This window comes from Podarcis erhardii (assembly GCF_964252035.2).
Source record: "Podarcis erhardii genome assembly, chromosome: 18".
NCBI lineage: Eukaryota > Metazoa > Chordata > Lepidosauria > Squamata > Lacertidae > Podarcis > Podarcis erhardii.
The window spans coordinates 1520944-1536032 of record NC_138516.1 but is presented as its reverse complement, the minus strand read 5'-3'; the positions used below and the strand labels follow the sequence as shown (position 1 = coordinate 1536032).

The following is a 15089-nucleotide window of genomic DNA, read 5'->3' as shown; positions in this document are numbered from 1 at the left end:
AAATCACTGAGGACTAGAAACCTTACTGGTCTGTGGGGCCTGTCTCCTAAATAGAAAGGTGCATGCTCTGTGTGCAGAAAGGCTGGGACTGGAAAGTCCAAAGAGCTGCTGGCAGTCACAGTCCTGAGATGGATGGCTTGGTGTCCTGACTCAGCATAAGGCTGCTTTTGACTTATCAAGAACCATGAGGACTAGCGTCTTGCTTCGTTTTCAGGGGAGGGTCCACAAGCTCCGTGCTCGAGAGGCCCTTGGGGGCCTCTTCCAAACTCTCCAATTTCTATGATTAGCCCCTCAAACGGCATCCCACATGCTTCTTAGCCCTGCCATAAGCATACCTTGCCGCTCAATCTCTCCCTCCAATTTGCTCCTGCAGGTCCCATCACCAACGCCTTCATCACCCTGGCTCCAGCCAACATGCTAAACCCGGAGAGCAAGCCCCGCGTCCCCCTGCCCAAGTTCAGCCGCCACCTCTACACCATGGAGAACGCGGGGAGCCCTGCCAGCGAGGGGATGATGCTGTGCCTGGGAATGCATCAGAAGGTAGGGGGGTCTTCGGCTGCTTCCCCAGCAAACATGGACCAAGTGACCACCAAGCTAGAAATCCCCCTTCGCTCTTGAGGATGGTGGGCAAAAGGATGGCAGAATGCTTAACGCCCCAGGTCCACTGGTATAAAGGTCTCACTAAGACCGATAGATTTGAGGCTATTTCCCAGTGTTCGATCCTCGGTCGGAAAGGCACAGTCGCAGAATCGTAGAGTTGGAAGGGACCCAAGGGATCGTCTAGTCCTGCGATGCACGGGTCAAAGTTATGAATAAGGTCTCTTGGCTGCCCAGGTGGAGAATAGAGAGCGGGACGTGTCTGAACTAGAAGAATGTACGAAGGGGGGGAAATGAAACAAAAAGAAGATTCATTGCTCTTCCACTCTCACAGCTCAATCTTCAGAGAGGGCGATTGCCCATGATTCTTGGCTAGAGATGCTCGCGGGAGATCTTGCAGGAACTCGGACAGTCCTGGGAGATCTCGCAAGCCCATGCCAGAACTGGCACGTGGAGGGGGCCTTGTCCCTCACCCCCAGCAAGGCAGGGGGCTCAAAAGGACTTCTGTCTTGCTTGCATTTAATAATAATAGTAATCGTAATAATAGTGGTAGTAATGATCATGATGATGATGATGATGATGATAATAATAATAATAATAATATGCAGCCCATCTGGCTGGGTTGCCCCAGCCACTCTCAGTGGCTTCCAACACATATAAAAACATAAAAAACACAAAAAACTTCCACATATAGGGTTGCCTTCAGATGTCTTCTAAAAGTTGTATACAGTGGTACCTCGGGTTACATACGCTTCAGGTTACAGACGCTTCAGGTTACAGACTCCGCTAACCCAGAAATAGTACCTCTGGTTAAGAACTTTGCTTCAGGATGAGAGGCCCCATTAGCTAAAGTGGTACCTCAGGTTAAGAACAGTTTCAGGTTAAGAATGGACATCCAGAACGAATTAAGTTCTTAACCCGAGGTACCACTATAGTTATTTGTCTCCTTGACAGCTGCTGGGAGGTCGTAACACAGGGAGGGCGCCACCACTGAGAAGGCCCTCTGCCTGGTTCCCTCTCACCTCACTTCTCGCAGTAAGGGAACCACCCTCAGAGCTGGACCTCTGTGTCTGGGCTGAACGATGGGGGTCTACAGGGCTGAGTTTGTCTTTCTCTTGCAGTTTGTAATTGCTTTCTCTGATTACACAGCAGACCAAATAAAGACATGTTTTATAGCAGGAGAGGGGGAGAGAGAAGGGACGGAAGTGGGACCCAGGCGTGGTGGGCGAAGGGAACACACCTCTGAGCTCTGCATGCCTGTGTGCCAAGCCTCCTTCCCCTTCTGATGCAAGCGGGAGCAGGTGGCTGTTCCCTGCTGGAGGAGGCGATGCAGATCTGAGAGAGGCAGGGCTGAATGTTCTGGTACAATTATCCCTCAGGGAAAGGAACAGGTTGGCAGGAGAGAGAGAGGGAGTGTATTATAATCCTGTTGTTGGGCACTGAGGCAGTAATAGGCTGGAACGTCTCCACCGCACCTTGGCATCTCGAGGGATGAGGTCGGCCGTAACGCATAAATTAACTTCCAGTGCTGGGGAGGTCAGCAAGATCCCGGCCAGCTCAGCCTCCTGTCCCCACAGTGGCCAGACAGTTGCGCCAAAGGGAAGCCCACCAGCAAGATCCGAGCACAAGAGCCCTCTTCCTTCCTGTCGTTTCCAGCATCTGAGATTCAGAAGCATTGCTGCCTCTGACCGTGGAGGCTGAGCGTAACCATCCTGGCTCGTACCCCTTGGTAGCCCATTCCTCCACCATGCATTTGTCCAATTCACTTTTAAGCCATCTGGCTTGCTGGCCATCACCGCTTCCTGTGGGAAGGACCTCTGCAGTTTAACGAAGGGTTTTGTTTTATCTGTCTTGGAATCTTCCAACCGGGCCTTCCTTGTGTCAGCAGCTTAGATCTGAAGTGCCTCAAGGACTGCCCGATTCCTTCTGCCCTGCCTTGATGACAGAGACCTTCCAGTGGGGCCCTCTTGGTGCTGCCGGACAGGCCCTGCCTCCTTTCTCTCCCTTGACTGCCGTCCGGTAGAATGACAGCTGAGGATAAGCAAAGGGCAGCAGAGTCAACTGAGCATCCCTCCTTCCCTCTTTGAGACTTGGATTTCACAATAGCTGGGCCTCTGCTCCGATCCAGGAGCTTCTCCTTTCTGCCTGGGACTCTTCTCTTGGGTTCATGCAGGTGGCTTTGAGTGGAGACCACATGACTTCAGGGACACTAGAGGTGGAGAGGGGGCAGGGAGAGGGTCCCGCTACCTGCTGGCGAGCTTTCCGGGGACACCTGTCTGCCTGACTGCAGAGAAACGGGAGGTAGCTTTGCTCTCATGTCCCCCACAACGTCATAAAATCTCAGCCTCCCCACTCAAACCCGCCAACGCCCCTTTGCCAGGAATGCATTTCGTTTTCCCAGCAAGGGGTTGCGTCCGATGCCCTCTCGCAGCCGCTCCAAGGAGAGGGAGAAGGAGGGAAGCCGGCGTTTCATCCGCCTTGCCTGTTAACCATCGCTCACTGCGGAGGCATTTTCTCCTCTCCTGCCTGTCTCCTCTCCCCCCAAAACACAAAGGGTGCTTTGATGTGTTATCTCTCCTGCCTGTCATTTTCCTCTCTCCACCTGCGAGACTGATGGGGCCGTCTTCTTTGATGGATTAGCTCCTTGCAAAGGGAGGCCTCATGCCTGCTCCTCTCCCCTGGCACCACACGGCTTGTCCTTTTCTTCTTCTGAGTTTCCTTGAGCTGCGGCGGGCAAAGTGTCCGGCCGCCCACCCCAAGGCTCTCGCCAGGTATCACATCTAGCGTTCCTGTAACAGATTCCCAGGAGCGTCTGCTGTCAGCCCTACTCCTTTCCTCTGCAACGTTGACAGCGGCCCCAAACCTCCAAGGCGCGATGTCTCTTGTTCACCCAGCAAAAGGAAGGATGTTTCCGAACCAGGAAAGGGGGTTGTTCAGGTTGGGTTGGTTTGGGAAACTTCAGCTCCCTTGAGGAGTCTGGCAGAATCCTGACAGCAGAACAAGATTCTAGCCCTCATGACTGCTTGGGGGAGGGTGGGAGACTGAAAACCTGTGAGAACACATAAGAAGAGTCCTGCAGGGTCAGGCCAGTCAGGGCCCATCTAGTCCAGCATTCTGTTTCTCACAGTATCCAACCAGCAGTCTTTGAAATTAGTCCGGCTCCAGGTGCATTTTGCACCTGGCTATCAGCCACTTGTGACCAAGTGAAGATTCCTGGGTGTCGCCTGACATCTCCACCATCTGGAGGTGCGTGCCTGGGCATCCTTGGACCTCGACTGTTTTCACACACTAATACGCCATCCTGTAGAATTCTGTCTGTTGTATTTTATCTGCATAATCAGGATGAATTTCAGCAGCCAAAATGCTTTTTCAGTGCAGCCTGAGCAGGAGCAGTGAGCAACGTTATAGTGGATTGTTGTCACTTGTCTTCGCTCCCCCCACTGCCCTGGTTGTGAATGCCTATGTTATGAATGGTCTGTGTCACTAGGAAGAAAAAGAGGTCAGAATGGGCCGATACATATGTAGACTGTCCCTGGATCAAGTGACTTTTCTTCTTTGCTTTCTCAAAGCTCTTAACCCAGCCAGGGGCATAGGAAGGGGTGTGTGGTGGGGGTGGTCTGCCCCGGGTGTGATCCCAGAGGCAGATGACAAAATCCCCCCTGGGTGGATTGCGCCACCGCGCCGCGATGGGCCCCCCGCCGAAGGATCATGCCTCCCCCAGGTGCACGACATGTGCCGGAATGGCTAGCTCTGCCACTGAACCCAAGGTTGCCCCTGAACTAGCCAGATGTTTTGCTGAGAATCAATCAGAGTCAGTCCCTCATTTGAAAAATAAGACTTAAGAACCGCGCCTTGCCCCCAAATGGCATCTAGACATTCTGTTTTGGCAACTGCAACCTTGGTTCAAGGAGCCATTTAGTGCCTGGCTTGTGTATCTGAGTTTCTAACCCTGCAGACCATATCCTTCTTCTGGGAAGAGGACCTGAGTGTGATAGTGGAGGGAGAACATAGCCATTGTAGCTAGTAGGATTAATTTTGGTCAGTTCTCTTTTCAGAGCCATCCGTAAGAACCCATGAAAGGAGAGCCCTTAATTCCAGCATCCTTTTCTCACAGTGGCCGACCAGGTGCTTATGGGAAACCAGAAAGCAGGACACAAGCTCCTGGAGTTCAGAAGCATCACTGCTTCTGCTCGTGGGGCTAACTGCTTCTGATGCAGCATTTTTTGAGCCGTTGGTTGCATTCTGAAAAGCCAATGGCATAGTTGTGCAGAACCATCTCGCTTGTCGCTCCTGAATTGAGGGTTCTTTCGCTCGTTTTTGAGGCTGTGTTTTTGTCCCCGGTTTGTTTTAAAACATAGCTGCTTTTTTTTTAATACCACCCTCTGACGGAAACATTTTCCAGGGCGGTTTTACCACAGACCGTAAAACAGCAATAAAAAAAGCAGGGCAGTTCAATAAAAAGCAGAACCCAGCGTTGACAGAAAATAAATAAATCAGAGGTTGAAAAGCTGGGAAAATGAGAAACGTATCTGCTTGGCATCAGAAAGACACGAAGGCAGGGAAGTTTTAAACGGATGATGTTTTGTTGTGTTTTTAATATTTTGTTGAGAGCCGCTCAGAGTGGTTGGGGCAACCCAGCCAGATGGGTGGGGTATAATTAATGAAATCACTATTACCATTTGGTGTCAGACCAGGCGAGAGAGAGAGAGAGAGAGAGAGAGAGAGAGAGAGAGAGAGATCATGTCCCCCACAAGTAGGGGGAACAGCTGAAAAGACCCTCCCATGTTTGCCACCCACCTCACCCAAGGCAGCCTGGGCAGGTGGACTTAAGAAAGGACTCCACATTCTATGGATTCCACTTGTATTTTTTGAAGCGCCTATCTTGTTGCAGTATGGAAAGCTTTAATGAAAATCTCAAGACAACATGGGCAGGTGTCTGGGGCAAGTGGGGGGGGGAGTGACTGATAGCCACATCATCTTGAGGTCTGGGGCTGAAGTTGCCAACCCCCAGGCCCCAGGAGGATCTTTCACTGGGCTTCCCATTGGGTCATCTGGTCGGCCGCTGTGAGAACAGGCTGCTGAAGCAAACTTTGTGAGGAATGGTTGAAGGAGGTAGGTATGTTTAGTCTGGAAAAGAGGAGACAGAGGAGATATGAGAGCCAGCTTCACATATCTAAAGGACTGGCACATGGAAGAGCTGTTCAGCAGTGGAAGGGTCTCCCTTGGGAGATGGTGGACTCTCCTTCCTTGGAGGTTTTTAAGCAGAGGTTGGATGGTCCTCTGTCATGGACGCTTGAGCAGAGATTCCTGCATTAGAATCATAGAATCATCGAGTTGGAAGAGACCACAAGGGCCATCGAGTCCAACCCCCTGCCAAGCAGGAAACACCATCAGAGCACTCCTGACATATGGTTGTCAAGCCTCTGCTTAAAGACCTCCAAAGAAGGAGACTCCACCACACTCCTTGGCAGCAAATTCCACTGTCGAACAGCTCTTACTGTCAGGAAGTTCTTCCTAATGTTTAGGTGGAATCTTCTTTCTTGTAGTTTGGAACCATTGCTCCGTGTCTGCTTCTCTGGAGCAGCAGAAAAAAACCTTTCAGGGGGTTGGGCTGGATGACCCTCACAGTCCCTTACAACTCTACAACTCTATGATTCTGTGACTAGATGGGCCACTGGCCTGACCTTTATTATGTCCTTGAAGGTGAAGAAGGACCTAGAGGGGCAGAGAGAGAGAAGCAAGAGTTTCTGTAACCTTTGAAAAAGGACGCTGGTCCCTTGCTATAAAATAAAATAGAGAGATTGCTGTGAAGGTCCTCTCGCTGTGTGTTTTGTGTGCGTTGAGAGAGGGAGAGAAACCCCAATAACATAATGTCTTCCTTTTGCAGACAGTAATAATCTAGAGATGATAGGGGGGAGGCTGGAATGAGAGTGCCAGAGCTGGGCTCTGCGGATCCCCTCCGTCCTGCGCGCAGGATAAAGATCTCCTCTATCTCCCATTATCGGCTGCGTGTCTGCTCCGAAATTAGAACAGAGAGTCTCGGGCTGCGTGTCTGGAGTTCACGATGAGCTGCTGCTGAGGCTCGAGGTGGTGGTGGGGGGGGAGGTTTTCCCTTTCCCACTTTTGACGGGAGGCAGGTTTTCAGGCACTTCTGCAAGGCGGCAGAGCAGCAGAGCAGCTGCCTTGCACGCTGAAGGTCCCAAGTTTGAATCTCCAGAGACGGCTGAGCTAGACAGCTTGATGGTTTAGCTCCGTATAAGGCACCTTCCTAGTTAGATCAGCTCTTTGCTTGGAATCATGAGGACCAGAATCTTGCATTACAGTGGTGCCTCGCAAGACGAAATTAATCCGTTCCGTGAGGCTCTTCGTCTAGTGGTTTTTTCGTCTTGCGAAGCAAGCCCATTGACAGCTTAGCAGATTAGCACTATTAGCGGTTTAGCGGCTTTTAGCAGATCAGCTGATAAGCGGCTTATCAGCGGATCAGCTGATAAGCGGCTTAGGGCTTAGGAAAAGGGGGGGGGAGGGAAAAAACCCCGCAGGAACTCGCAATACATTTTCGTCTTGCGAAGCAAGCCCATAGGGAAATTCGTTTTGCGAAGCGCCTCCAAAACGGAAAACCCTTTTGTCTAGCGGGTTTTCCGTCTTGCGAGGCGTTCGTCTTGCGGGGCACCACTGTATTTGGAAGGAAAGGACCACGGCTCGCTGACAGACCACCTGCTTGGCCTTCAGAAGGTCCCTGGTCCAGTTCCCCACTAATGTCATGGCCAGGTGGGGCCTGAAACCTTGGTGAGCCGCTGCCAGCCTGTGTGGACAATACTGAGGTTGTTGAGGTGTGGTCAGGAAAGGAGCCCTGTGTGGTCAGGCTGGGTAGTGAAAGGCCTTGCGTAGCTAGTAATTTCTTCTTCTGTTTGTTGCTTGGGGATGCTCCTGTGAGCCAGAGGGCGACGCTCCTTGGTCCCTGCCCCCAGGGGTCCCTGCCCCCCAACTCCGATGCTTCTCTTTCAACGTGCAGCAGCACAGAGTCCCAAAATGGCTTTCTGGGCACAGAGTGCTCAGCTCTGGCATGCCAAATGGCAAAGCTGCCTCGAAGCGCAAAGGTGTCTGGGACTGGTTGGGGGCAGAGGAATGAGGGGGTCCCAACTGGGGGAACCCCAAGGAAGGAAGGCTCAGAGCCCAGGCAGTGGTGGTGGGACAAGAGTGAGTGGTCAGAGGGGGGAGGAGATGTCAGAAGCTGGAGAGGTAACAGGGCTTAGCATGCAGGGAGAGTCTGTGACAGAGGGAAGTCAAGAATTGGAGGCAGAAACTGAAGCAGGAGAAGAGGGAAGCCAGGAGGCAGAGGGGAAGTCTGGCTGGTAAAGAGTCACAGTTGTCTCCCCCTCCTGCTGCAAAAAGCTCCCCTCCCTGCTGGTCTCCCAGAACCAGGAGAGGCATGAAAAGGGCAGAGGAGAGATTGGCTGCATGCAGGCCCAGTCTCCGATTGCTTGGGGAAAACCCTGGAGAGGAGGGGGACTTAGACAGCTGTGGGGAGGCAGGGACTTTCAATCTCATCAACTGCATCATGGGGGCAAGACCTACCAGGGATTCTTTGCTGTGTTCATTGGACCTGGCACGCCTGTGCAGATCCTGTTTTTGCTAATAAAGACTTGACTGCAAGTCGCTCGGTGTGATTTACTGCTGCTCCCTCCTGTCGAAAGGCATGTTCAAACCTTGCTCCCTCCAGCGGCCTGCCTTGTCACTCCTCTCTCATGGCCGGCCCCCTGATCGTATCAGTCCTCTCTCTCTCTCTGATGGATGCCTTCTCAAAAAAAAAAGCCTCTCAAGCAATCGTTTTGTCCCCTGTTATCACTGTTGGTGCAGTGTGATCCTCTTCCTTTAAAAGAATTCCAAGGCTGGCAGAGCTTCTCCAGATCTCTTTGTGAGAGATTATCCCTTTAGCTTCTTCCTTAAGCGCTGCGGAAACTCTTTATCGGGGAGCACTTGAAATTCTTTGGCTTCCCTCCCCGCCATTATGCTGGAATACAGCTTATGCTCCTAGGGTGTGGCTCTTAAGCCGACAGTTTGCCTTTGGCTCAACCGAAGCAGAAACCTGGGACATACCTCAGTTCTAGGCTCAATCCCCAGCATCTCCCTGGAGAGCTACTGCCAGCCCGTGCTGGGAATATTGAGCTAGGTGGCCCCAACAGTCTGACTCGTATGTATTTAAAATAGCTGTGTAGGAACCATGAGGGCTATATGCTTAGTTTTGTGTAAAGCAGTTTCTTGTATCCTCTGGGTGGGGGTTAAGGATTTTTTTATTTCATGCTGTAGTGTGTGTGTGTGTGTGTGTGTGTGTGTGTGTGTGTGTGTGTTTGATATAGCAATAAGAACATAACAACAGATAAAAAATTAAACATGGAAAACAAAGCTATAGAACGGGTACAGTTGCACATTGGTTGAAATAACAGAAGTCTATGAGTACAGTCATACCTCGTGTTACAGACGCTTCACGTTGTGTGTTTTTGGGTTGCGCACCGCGCCGAACTCAGAAGTACCGGAACGGGTTACTTCTGGGTTTTGCCACATGCGCAGAAGTGTGAATCACAACCTGCGCGTGCACAGACACGGCACTGCGGGTTGCAAACGCTGCTGGTTGCAAACATGCCTCCCGCACGGATCACGTTTGCAACCCGAGCATCCACCGTATAGGATATAGGCATTACCTGGTTATCAAGTCTAGTGGGGACAGCCTGGGTAGCTCTGTTGGTTGGAGCATGGTGCTGACAAGGCCAGGGTTGCAGGTTCAATCCCCGCAAGGGACAGCTGCAAATTCCTGCATTGCAGGGGGTGGGACTAGATGATCCTCAGGGTCCCTTCCAACTCTGCAATTCCGTGCCAGATTTGCCAGGCTTGGGTCTCGAAAATGATGGTCCTTCTCTCTGTGTATGTAATAAAGGAATGCCAAATCATACAAAAAGTGTGTGGGAGTTCTGGTCAAAATCTCAAATTACGCACAATTTCCTCCCATTTTCCAGAGCGGTGGGTACCCAACGCCCTATGTATGATTTGTCAGCTGTTTCCAATTGGGTTGCAATTACTGTTTGAGCTGCTCAGACCATCTATAAGACTGGTTCTTTTGACAATATGTCTACACAATGGCATTTTCAAAAATATCCTTGGCTTGTATCTTGAGCCCTCTGTTCTTCTGTCTCCCACAGGGATCCGGAGAGAGCAACCTGGAGAAAAAAGAGCGGCTGTACTCGCAGATGTGTGCGACAAGAGAAAAGGTGAGGCTCTCTATCCCTACAACAGGCAAATTTTGAGTTTTGAGAGGCTTGATCTTGACACATTGCAGACTTTATTTTCTCTTGACCAAATCAGATTTATTGCTAGCTAAGTCAACCATCGTGCCATTTGCGTACACAGACAATAAAAACAAAGCAGGTGTATAAGGCGCACTAAAATACCATTAACATTTTGCTTTGCAGTAAAGTTTTGGTATTGTTTTTTAACAGTAGGCCAGCGATTCCTACACTGTGCACTGCGGCAGGTAATCCTTCACTTTGCTCCCCTTGAAAAGCTGAAATTGAAAAATAAAAACCTTGAGAAATAAAAGCCTAATGCCAGGCGGCAAGACGTGCTTTTTGAAAAAAGAACCGTGAAAAATCAGATTGGGCCTCTGGTGGAAGCAGTGAGGGGAACCATCGAATCTTAAGCGTTGGAAGGGACCCCCAAGGGTCATCTAGTCCAACCCCCTGCAATGCTGGAACCTCAGCTAAAGCATCCCTGATAGATGGCCACCCAACCTCTGCTTTAAACCTCCAAGGAAGGAGAGGCCACAGCCTCCCGAGGGAGACGGTTCCACTGTCAGACTGGTTGTGTCGACCCCAAAGCAACTCTCCAAAGCGACTTCATCTCTCTCATCTTAAAAACCGGGGGGGGGGGGGGAAAGGGTCAGGCAAACCTCTGGCAGGGGAAGAGAGTCACCACTTCCATATTGGATGCAGCTATCTTAAGGGTTTGCATGGGCAAAAGCTGTGTTGGCAGAAGCTCGTGGAATTGCAATGCCCTCTGGATGAATGTGGGTTTCGCCGTCCCAGGATGGAGTGCCTCTTCTGAATAGAACCATTCCTCAAATTCTGCCTGGTGGGAGACAGGTTTTCTCCACCTTTTACCAGGGATGGAGGTCACTGTGGCCCTCACACCATCCGCCGCCTTTGCCACTGAGTTCAGGGTCCCAGGACGGGCAAAGGCAGTGCCCTGAGCCAATACAGTGGTACCTCGCAAGACGAATGCCTTGTAAGACGAAAAACTCGCAAGACGAAAGAGTTTTTCGTTTTTTGAGTTGCTTCGCAAGACGGATTTCCCTATGGGCTTGCTTCGCAAGACGAAAACGTCTTGCAAGTTTGTTTCCTTTGTCTTGCAAGTTTGTTTCCTTTTTCTTAAAACCGTGCATTCAGGGGGTGCAGTTGCGACTTGACTTCGAGGAGCAACTCATAGCACGCGGTGTGGTAGCCTTTTTTGAGGTTTTTGAAGACCTTGGTGATTTTTGAAGCTTTTCCAAAATCCGTGCTTCGCAAGACGAAAAAAATCGCAAGACGAAAAAACTCGCAGAACGAATTAATTTCGTCTTGCAAGGTACCACTGTACTCTGATCCTTCCTCCGCTTCTCCCCCCGCCCTGGTTCCACTCCCCATTTAGTTTTTAACCCTCTTTTTCCCTTGCAGAACTTGATGGGCAACCAGGAACAGCTGAAAATCCAAGTGACTCAACTGGAGGAAGAGGTGGGCACCTTGCGCAAGATCAACAAAGGCCTCTTCGACTTCTCCAGCCGCCTCATCATGAAGCAGAGCAAATAGCGGGGGCGGGGGGGAGAGACCTGCTCCTCCGAGCCCAGCCTGGTGGCAGCAGAGTGCTGCCCCCCCCTTGGGACAAGAATCTGGCGGCAGCCACACACAGCACCTGGGTGCCAAAACGTCTTCCCTGGTCAGAGGGGCAGGAACGCTGTTCATAGCTTTGCCCACTGGCAGGACCGGACTTCACACATCCAGAAATTGGAGGGGGGGCAGATATGGTGTAAGTCAGGATGGTTCCAACAGGACGTTGCAAGGAGACATGGCCGTTCCCCCTTCCTGCTCCTCTTCCTCAAACAAACCAACGGGCCCGTTCCACATCCCTCTCGTTTTGCAAAGGATAATGGGCCGCGCCATATGACCTGTTGCTGCTCCGCCGCTGCCTTTGCCACCAGGGATTGATGATCAGTAGTACGCCTGCTGCCTTTGGGGAGGGGGCATGCAGGCGGCTTTTGGGGGTTCACCAGCCGTTCTGGCACTCCCTAACCGGCAGGCAGATCTCCTGGTCGCTGTCAGTCCAGGAGGAGAACGGTCCAAAGCCGTTATCAGCAAAGAGGCCTCAATTCCTTTTAACACGGTGTTTTTGAGAGCGACAGAGTGGGGGAGAGGGGAGAGTCTTGTGTTTCATCGTTCCGCAGGCTGCAGAAATGAGGCATTGGATTCTGGGCTGGGTAAACCTCTCCGGGTGAGTTGTGCTTCTCAACGGTTCTCTCCCCTCATTAAAAACGTGCACAAATCTCCCAAGCGCTCCCTGCTTTATGAAAGCTAGCCATTCAGGGGTTATGCACCCCCCCCATGCCTTTTTTCCATGTAGGGAGAGATTTATTTATTGACATTCTATTGAGCCTGCGCAAATTAGACCTTCCTGCCACTGAACTGAACCACTAAAATTCACGCAGCTCCGTCATGCACGGTGCGCCAGATCGTATCCTTAACCCTCTTGTTGGTCAGGACACGCAGCTCCATATCCCAAGCTGCTTTTTTTTGTACTCTGGCGAATCTGCTTCTCCTTCCTGTCCTCTCTCTCCCCCTACAACCCTTGCCTTTCTTAATTTTACTTCCTTTAAAAGAAATACCTCTGACAAATCCTTTTCCTTTTATTTCTTGTTTTGTTTTTTCATTTTGTACTTTTTTAAAATAAAGGACTGTTTACTGAAATTGCATTTTGGTGGAGTGTTTAGAGAGAAAGCGACTTAAGAGGCAATGGGATTGTAGCATATAAAATTACGCATGGAGAAAGTTGACTAGAGAAAGGGTTTTTCCCCCTCACAACACTAGAACTCGAGGACATTCAAAGAAGCCGAATGCTGAAGGCTCCCTTTGCCCTTAGTCATCACAGCTAAATGGAACCTCCAGATTCAGGGGCAGCCTATCCCTGAATGCATCTGTTGCCCTGATACCTCTTCTGTGGAGCCCACCAGCAGACCCAACTGGCCTTTAGAGGCATTTGCTTCCTCCTTCGGCAGAGGGCAAACAGCCATGGTTGGTGGCCGTTGGCACTTCTCTGCAGAGAGAATTCCCTGCTTGCCTCCGGGTCTTTGCAGGGGGCGTACACAGAATCCTAGAATTGTAGATTGAAAGGGCCCCCAGCAGTCTCATCTGCAATGCAGGAATCTCAGCTAAGGCCTCCATGACAGAGGGCCACCCAACCTTTGCTTGGAAACCTCCAAGGAAGATGTGGCTTCGCAAGCTGATCTGCAGATCTTGGGTGCCTCTTTCCCTGCTGCACAACGGGAGCAGCTTGTGCACGTCCCATTCGATCTCGTCTCTCGGCCCCTGGAGCTGAGTGCTCTCATCCTGGCTTCCTGGAGGGGCCTTTGCTTCTCTGAGTGCAGGGTGGGACCAGCAGCTTCCTCCTCAAGCAAATAGGCGCCTTGGGATGCAGAGATCACTTTCTGGTTGTCATCCCTCCCTGAAGACCCCGTTGTTTCTGCAGCAGCGCCAGGCAGAGGCTGCCATTTTTATATCCGGCTGTTCAGCCTCTAAGCCAGCTGTTCCTGGACTTTTCTCCGGGTGGCCGCCATCCCCCTTGGTTCCATAAGCTCATCCCCAGTGCCCGCTGCCCTGGAAAATGCAACCGCAGTTTGCATGGCACACTAAGAGAACGGCGCAATGAAATTCAAAGCGCCAGCGATTAATGGCACACATAATACAAAATCCAGTTGAAGCTAATTCTATGGAAGGGACGAAATTGATTCAGTGGTGGCCCAGTCATTTGCAACTCCAGTGCACCCCTAGAGGAAATGGTGGGGGGTGGGGGGTGAAGGCAAAAGACCTATTCACAAACCGTTACTCTGTGGAACTCGCTGCCAGGAGGTGGGATTGCTACTTGCTTAAGGCAACTTTAACATGGGGGATACACATTAAGAGCAAAATATGCTCTTAATCATGGGTTCATGGGGTAAAAGATTTGCATTGCAGTGGGTTGGACTAGATGACCCTGAAATCCCTTCCAACGATTCTATGGGAGGAGGGAGAAACAGTTTATCATCCTCTGAGGCCCTTTTCCGTGTGCTGCTTCCGTGAGAGGTCCGGAGGGTGGCAAGCAGGGCCTTCTCTGCAGTGGCTCCCTGTCTAGGGAATGTTCTCCCCAGGGAGGTTCACCTGGAGCCTTCATTATGCACCTTTAGGCGCCAGGCAAAAATGTTCCTTTTTAGCCAGGCCTTTGATTGATTTAAATGTGTTATGGAAGGGGAGATTGCTTGTTCCTTTCTGCTCTTATTTTGTGTGTGTGTGTGTGTATTTTCTGTTTTTTATATCATGATTTTATGTTGTGAACCACCCTCAGGTCTATGGTTATAGGGTGGTATACAAATTTAAGCAATAATGATAATATTGCCTGCTATAACCCATGATTGTGTTTTTAATGGAGCCTCCATGTCCCAACACAGTCTACCCCAGAAGGAGAACCAGCCATTACAAGGGGCAGGGGTGGCCACTAATGTGGATGGGTTTAAAATAGAATTATAGAACTGTAGGGACACGGGTGACACTGTGGGTTAAACCACAGAGCCTAGGACTTGCCGATCAGAAGGTTGGCAGTTCAAATCCCCGCGACGGGGTGAGTTCCCGTTGCTCAGTCCCAGCTCCTGCCAACCTAGCAGTTCGAAAGCACGTCAAAGTGCAAGTAGATAAATAGGTACTGCTCCAGCGGGAAGGTAAACGGCGTTTCCGTGCGCTGCTCTGGTTCGCCAGAAGTGGCTTAGTCCTGCTGGCCACATGACCTGGAAGCTGTACGTTGGCTCCCTCGGCCAATAAAGCGAGATGAGCGCCGCAACCCCAGAGTCGGCCACGACTGGACGTAACGGTCAGGGGTCCCTTTACCTTTTTATAGAACTGTAATGTCGGAAGGGGCCATGGGGGTCATCTAGTCCAACCCCCTGCAATGCAAGAATCTTTTGCCCAACTTGGGGCTCGAACCCACGACCCTGAGATTAAGAGCATCTTTTGCAAGAGTCTGAATTCATCAGTCAATCCACACACAGAGCTTCTGAATACCAGTTTCTGGAAACCAGAAAAGGGGAGAGGGCTTGAATCCTGCTTGCGGGAATATCTCTGGGGCCCCTGGTTGGCCAGTGTGAGAAGACGATGCTGGACTAGATGGGCTGTTAGCCTGATTCAGCTATCAGGTTCTTCTTCTGTCCTTGTGGAACCTCCAGGTCA

The 15089-nt window shown here is 51.0% G+C and overlaps 1 protein-coding gene across 1 annotated transcript in view; it reads left to right on the top strand.

Moving 5' to 3' along the window:
• Nucleotides 1-11569, top strand: part of WDR18 (WD repeat domain 18) — a 41514-nt gene extending 29945 nt beyond the window's left edge. The window contains exons 8-10 of the mRNA XM_081846314.1: nt 374-540; nt 9792-9860; nt 11301-11569. Of these exons, the coding sequence (XP_081702440.1) occupies nt 374-540; nt 9792-9860; nt 11301-11432 (368 nt within the window). The 3' untranslated portion in view covers nt 11433-11569. The remainder of the gene's footprint in view (nt 1-373; nt 541-9791; nt 9861-11300) is intronic.
• The last annotated feature ends 3520 nt before the right edge of the window (nt 11570-15089 follow it).